We start from the raw sequence: 7,743 nt of genomic DNA on the forward strand, positions 1-7,743 counted from the left end.
TACCTATCGCCTTGTAGGGCATACCAGGGGATTTCTTGCCAATAATTTGCCATCTCTGCGCCTCCGATATCCGTCTTCTTGCCATTCTTACTTAAAATGATTTTGCATTCAGAAATTCGGGACTAAAATACGGATTTGATGCACGAGAAAATAGTGCATATTGGACGTGAAGAAGGGAGCAAGTTGCATGTGGGGAAAAAAACGCGCCTGATTTAAATGTCACACCTGAACGCTCACATCCTTTTAATTATGTTTGAAATTATGAACATTACTCAACATCATGAAAATTAAACCTTATTTTCAATAAGCAATTCTGAAAAACATTTGGGGGTGCTTAACTTTTTTCCAGGTGTATATGTCACCGATATACTTTCTATTTTGCTGCTAGGATACCATATACATTTTATAGAATGTTTCTAGCGCGTAGCAGCCTGAAGTTGGGATACGTTTTACATCAAGTAAATGTTTGCCTGCACATAGTCCTCAAAAGAAAGACTTCATCACCTACAATGACAAGTGGTATGGAACCTATTTCAGAAACATCAGATAATGATTTGTCCTCTGGAACACGGAGGTTCCATTATTTAGGTTGGTTGTATAGCATTCCAAGTTTCTGCTACTATCAGGGAAATGCTGGGTTGTCCAATTCCATAACCAAATTCGATACTCTCTGGTTGCTAAAAGCCTGTAAAAAAATAATATAAAGTATTTTTACATATACATAAGGATACCCGTCTTCATTTAATTTCACAGATGTTCAACCAGCGAAGAGGTGAGAGGTGCAAAGACATCAGAAATGCATGTGTAAAAAACAAACAAATAAAATTTTGGAGTTGTGGTTGCCAAGTAACCACTCGGGCATCGCGACTAATTCTGAACATGAGGAAGAAACGCATTACTCTTGCGATAACGAAGCGAGATACATGTTGTGAGTCAGGTCAACAGCAGTAGAAGTCGAGAGATTGATGAAAGCAACAATAGTCAACAAGAAAAAAAAAGACCAACAGCAGAAAAAGAGAGAGAGGAGGGAGAAAGGAGAAATTCTGGACCATAACCTGACTTACTCAAGCATATACTAGAAACTTTCACCATGTGTGAATTCTACTGTGAAATTCAGCATACATCAGATTAGGCTTGAAGTAGAAATGGATAGGCTATAACTAACACCTCTTTTGACTCAAATACCAAGAAATTCTACCCCCCTTGCTATGTCCATAACCACATATAACAGCTGTGAACGGTGCAGTGAACACACATATATTTCACATGTAGGGATGAGAATCTTTGAAAGGAAGTGGTAAGTAAGTCAAGTAAGGAGAGAAATGTTTCATAGCGGTATGGAAATAGCTTTAAAGAAGAGAAATTAACAGCAGAAGAGGTGGAGAAGTACCACCTTCAAAATTTTAGCAATCTGTCCCCATCTGGGGCATTCTTAAGTATGAATATAGAATTAACCGTCATGGTAATCCAGTTTATGATATCTGTATCATGAGTAATTACTAAAATTGCGCAGCTTTCAGTTACCGCGCACCCGTATAATAACGACCTTAGCAACACCAAACGATATATCGATTCTTTACTGTTTCGTCGTGCATGCTGCCACTTGACGCGATTTAATGTCTTCTAATAGACGTCGTTAATTTTCATCACGTCACTGAACAATTTCAATAGCTCGCTCTTGGAAAACGTCTAGTTAGTTTCGATTTACGTGAAAATTACATCGTTAGAACGACGAAACAATTTACTCAAAATTCATTTAGAGGCTGAACTCGCATTTTATTTTTAACGTTTATGTAAAGAATTACATATTTCACTGGAATTCTTCAATTTTATTTGAAATAATGTAGAGAAATTTTAGTTCACATGATAATAACGCTAAGCCTACATAAAACTGCATCCTAGACACCTAGTGATAAAATATTACAGCACGCAACAACGTGTCTTATAAAATAAATATTTTTACAACAAACAAAACTTCTTTATAAAATGTTTACTTTGTTCTCTGGACAAACAAATTGATAAATTATGACTGTTAACGCCATTTTTTGAATGTAAAGTAACTTCTGCATTTAATATGTATATATTTTGCCTTACTTTGAAACGAAACTACCCGCAACGTTTAAACCCTTGGCGAGGGAGAGTCCACTTTCCGAAATCACTCGGGAATTGAGTTTATTTTCTGATGTAGGATAAATAAGATACGTTAACACTAACACAAATGAAGGCCTTTAATTAGTCTAACATTGATTTTATTGGTCACTTATAAAAATAATAAATGGAAAATTTTACAGTTACAGTTAGGAATTAATTTTACTGTGTGATCAATATTTTGAAGTATTACCAATGATGTAAAAAAAAAGTACAATAAGCATTGTGGAAAAACAATCTTAAATAAACCTTAAAACATCAAAATTGTTAAAACTTTAATATTTATAACTACAACTTTATGTACACAATATACAAAATTTGTAAAAATATATTTGATAAAAATATTATTTTTCTTTTTAAATATTAACTTTTTTATTTAAAAATATTTACGCTTGAAAACAAATTAATCAAAATCTGATAACGATCACAGTACAATGTGAATTTAATTAAGAAATCAAGGTTAATTATTTATTTTGCTCTAGGTTATTTTTCATATAATTAGCTTCAGTTTTGTGATGAAATTGACTGAAACCAAAATATCAACTGAAATAACAGTAACATAGATAATATTTTATGTTGATTAGGGTAAAAAAAGCAGTTATGAAGTTGCCTATTTCAAACTCAAAGCCAAATATAGTTATATTGTTCATCAAATCTATTATTGTTTATAATAATGTCATTCACTTAAACTTTCTATGGAAATAAAACAATTAATCTCATAAAATTTCACTCAAAATCTCTATGCAATCGTAAGTCAAACTTAAAGCTTGGAACTCTAACTGAAATTTCTACAACGCAAAGCATGTTGGATGATTACCTTATCATGCCCCCAGTGGCACAGCGGTATGTCTGCGGACTTACTACGCTAGAAACCTGGTTTCGACACCCGTGGTGGACAGAGCACAGATAGCCCTTGTATAGCTTTCTGCATAATTAAAAACAAAACAAACCTTATCATATTGCCATAGATTACTTGTACTTGTTGGTGAATGTTTTTTAGTTAATGTAGTTTCCTGAGTGTACATTTACATTAACCAGTTTTCATTTGGATGGTTTCCAGTAGAGACTTTTGGTGGGCCCGGGCAGATCCCAGAAATTCTCATGTCCCAACTAAGAACATACTTCATGGCCTGCTGTTGGGTAGGCATAGGAGAGACAAGAGAGCCATCTATTGTTGTAAAACTAAAACTTCATTTTTATGTGTTTGGAAGTTTATATCTGTAGATTATGTGAAAAAATTATAACTTTACTAAACTATCAAGATATTCGTGGATTATTCTTGATGTTCCACGATCTTTATAGAACTCATTACGTGTTACCAGCGTCACGTGACTTCCGCTGTCGTAACAAATGCTAATATTAGGTTTTCAATAAGTTAATAAATTGTTTACCTGACACATCCACCATAGCTCCATGCCCCCCCCCATTCTTTCACGCTTCTTTCAAGCGTTCTTATATCCTTGATATATTGTATCCTACAGTTGAGGTTATTTCTCAGTTTCTAGTAGTAAATGTTTGTCTGCCCTCATACATATTGTTGGACGTATTCTGCCGTTTGGCGGGTTCTTTTAGATTATTTGGTGAAAATAATATGACATCCAGTCCACGTAACTATAACAACTTACTTAATTTATTTAGTGTTTGCTAAGAGCTGCAATCACTTGTATACAGTTGTAGGCCTAAGTTCACAAATAATGTTTCACTTTATACAGAAATTTACTCACTAATGGTATTACGACTAACGTCCAAATAAACTTTGTTGTACAATTTTATTAGTCGATCGAGTAACTGAATGTATACAATCATTAATACTGATTTAAGAACTTCTCTAAATTCTCATTCACTACTAAAATTAATACTTTGACATTAACTCACTGCTTACTGGTATTTATAACTAATGTACTCATCTAGATACTTCTTTGAGTTACTAGATCTTCACCTCATGCGCCATCTAAGTTAAAGCAATGAAAATATAGCTAGAAATAAAGCTAGAACGGTTACTGTTTGTTTGTTTGTTTTGAATTTCGTACAAAGCTACACGAGGGTTATCCGCGTTAGCTGTCACAAATGTAGCAGTGAAAGACTAGTGGGAAGGCAGCTAATCATCACCACCCACCGCCAACTCTTGGGCTTCTCTTTTACCAACGAATAGTGGGATTGACTGTCACATTATAACGCCCTCACGGCTGAAAAGGCGAGCATTTTTGGTGAGACGGGGATTCGAACCCGCGATCCTAAGATTGCGAGTTAAACGCCCTAACCACCTGGACATGCCGGATCAAAAATCGAATCGGGTATATGCGCGCCCCACGCTTGGTATTGCTGGCTCACAAAAATATAGCTAATAAAAAGGTGTTACGCCTCTGTGTTCGTTTGTTAGTTAATTTTCCGTAGAAAGTCTTTCCGAAAAACTTCAGCGATACAAGTCCTTTCTTAAATAAAACTAGTTTATTCTTTCTCAATACAACTTTGCAAAACACTTAATTTCCACAGTCACTTTAACTTAAACACACGCTATAATTCACACGATTCACGCACTTTACTTACGGTCACTACCGCGCTTGACTCAATTGTCCGTCTCTGTTTGTCTGTAGTTCTATTTCCGATTAATTAATTTCGCTTTATCTGGCGCACTTATATACAAGAATAGAGGGCGCGTAGAAAAGACCAGAGTTGCCACGAACAGACATGATCCTTCTAAAATATCATGACGTGTTACTAGAGTCACGTGACTTCCGCTGTCGTAACAACGGAAAAAAAAGTATCATAGTCTAATTTACTTTAATCGTGCTTATAAGAAGTGTCGTGGCTATTGAGGATTCTTTCTTGTTTTAATTTTTTTTTATCTGAGCTAAGACTGGTTGTGATTTATGTCAAAATAAGATTTAAAAATTGTGCTACATCTTTGTCTCATGTTAATTAATATGCCTCCCAGCGACAGGTTTGAAGGCTTATAACGCTAAAAACCAGGTTCCGATACTTGTTGTAGGCACAGAACAGATAATCCATTGTATAGCTTGCGCTTAACAACAAAATAAACAAAGTTAATTAATGTAGACGTATTATTTAATTTTAAGAAAGATTGTTTGTAATTAAGCACAAAGCTACACAATGGGCTATGTGTGCCCTGCCCACCACGGGTATTGAAACCCGGATTCTAATTTAAGAAAGAAAACTAAGGCACACGCAATACTGTAAATGCTTTACCCCCCACCCCCACCCCCAAAAAAGCATCCCAGCATCTTAGATCGAATTGTTTTTAGAAAATTAATTTTACTTCTTATAATCATGAAAACATAGAAGAAATGAAAACTGAAACCAAACAATATCTTGGTTCTAAAATTAACACTTACAACGTTTGTTCTTTTCAGCACGTTCCCATAACTAAATTCGAGGCGAAATACGACATGGAAATGACACAGTAATTCATCTCAAAAGGGTTATTATCACGCCGTCGGTTATCTCTCAGAGAGCGAGGCTACTTTCCATACCTGTCAATTCGTCTAGCTCGACTTGAACATAAAATAACAATACAAAAACTTTTCCTCATACAAATATACACCTTTACTTCACGACCATAATCGAGATTACAGTCTGCTCTGCTTGCTCTTGAATTTTTAAACCTTTACGTTTATTCCTCTAAAGAAATATAAAGTAAATATTAAGAATTAACTATCATTTATTATTCGATTATCTCGCTTTCTGAGATATGTATTGTATAATATTGCCAGACGAGGGCGCTCTAACACATTTCAAGTAATAACAGCAAATTTTCTAGTGTATATGTTTATCTTTTCAAATTACTCTATGGTTTTAAAAAGTAAGGTAGGAAATAAAACTAATATTGAACTTTAAAAATTGTTTGTAACATTTGCAATATTATTTCATCGCAGACTGAGCAGATTTGTGTTGCAGGGAAAGCTGTTTTCCAGGGTAAATTTAAAATCATATTTGAAATAAATATTATAGCTTATGTTTTAATACTTTTGAATAAGTATAGTAATGAATTCTTAGCCATTTCCATAATACTGTCATTCCTTATATTTTACAAATTGTAATGTGTTAGAAATGAGTTACTTAGAGAGTATCGACAATTATAATAATCATACACTATTATAAAGATAATTGTTACAGTGAACTTAACAACAACTGTTCGTGTTTGTGGTTAGTAGTTTTTTTATCTGCATTCGTATGATTTTTATTCTTTGTGGTTTTTTACTTCATGAAACGAAACATAGTGTAAATAGAACATTGGTATTCCCAACAAATAAGATGTTATGAAAACCAAAATGCTTAACTGGATGATATATTTTTAATTTTATCTAAATACTTTTTCTTGTTACTCCAAATGATATCAGGTTATAAAATTCTACCTGTTTTCTTCCCCAGTGCTAAAAATTTTCTAACAAATTATTTTAAATACGTACATTATTTCTTAGCTATATAAGTTGTTTTTTGGATATTAAATACAACCATTATCAACGTCCCTCTATAACTGATTATTAGCTTAAAGTCTCCTAAATAAACATTACTGTCTCTCAAAGTTTCTTGACAGTCATCTCTGTAAACTACAAGTAAATTTTTTTGTCGTTAAGCGCAGGGAGGTTTTCAGCTATATGTGCTCACATCTCTATACAATTTTATCTTGAATTAAATCATCAAGTGAGGTTATCCAATAATTTTCAATCTCTGTTGAACAGTCATGTGGCCGTCATCAACTACATTATATGTTACAAATATATTCTTATTTGTGGACTAAAATTATTTTAGGTAAACCAATAAATATTATTTTATTATTCGTTATCTCTTGTAGTGTGCCCTCCCAGTGGCTCAGTGATAAGGCTTGTAACACTAAAAATCGGGTTTATATACATCTGGTGGGCATAGCATAAATAAACACAACAGACATATTTTGTATAAACGTTTTTATAAACATTAATATAGGAAACACTTGATAATAGCGACATCTGTACGTTTAGTAACGAAACAACTGCAAGTATAACGTATAATGGCTTCAGAATATCTAAATCCACCTGATACACTATACTGTTACTATAGTAACTTATCAAAATGTGTCATATACTCTACTGATCTGGAAACCTGTATGTAGGAAGGGCTGCAGAAGAACTTGTTTTTTTTTAAACACAAACTATTTTTTTAGAATTATGTCAGCAATTATGGTTGTTTGTATTATGGTCTCTCTAAACTGCCATCTTTAGTTTTCTTTAGAACGAATTGAAGACAGTTACGATTGTGGAAGAAGGCTTACGTGTACGCAGCTCAGGAATCGAACTCATCATCATTACTACCAGGGTCGTACCCAGGGGGCAGGGGAGGGTGTTCAACGACAACCCCAGTACTATAAAAATTCTAAAAGGTCCTTATCTTTTGATTTAAAAAAATAAATGCTTTACTTTCTTGACCAGCTGCAACGGTAACTGTCCTGTTTATTCCCGATCAGCCTGACCAGCTGCACGAATAAACAGGACAGTTACCGTCCGATCAGCCTGACCAGCTGCACGAATAAACAGGACAGTTACCGTCCGATCAGCCTGACCAGCTGCATGAATAAACAGGACAGGTACCGTCCGATCA

General features: G+C 34.2%; 1 protein-coding gene across 1 annotated transcript in view; it reads right to left on the reverse strand.

Moving 5' to 3' along the window:
• Nucleotides 1-7,743, reverse strand: part of LOC106473560 (TBC1 domain family member 15-like) — an 18,333-nt gene that overhangs the window by 5,961 nt on the left and 4,629 nt on the right. Inside the window, exon 2 of the mRNA XM_013934245.1 lies at nt 5,717-5,787. Within this exon, the coding sequence (XP_013789699.1) occupies nt 5,717-5,787 (71 nt within the window). The remainder of the gene's footprint in view (nt 1-5,716; nt 5,788-7,743) is intronic.

Source organism: Limulus polyphemus, unplaced genomic scaffold (genome assembly GCF_000517525.1).
Source record: "Limulus polyphemus unplaced genomic scaffold, Limulus_polyphemus-2.1.2 Scaffold6275, whole genome shotgun sequence".
NCBI lineage: Eukaryota > Metazoa > Arthropoda > Merostomata > Xiphosura > Limulidae > Limulus > Limulus polyphemus.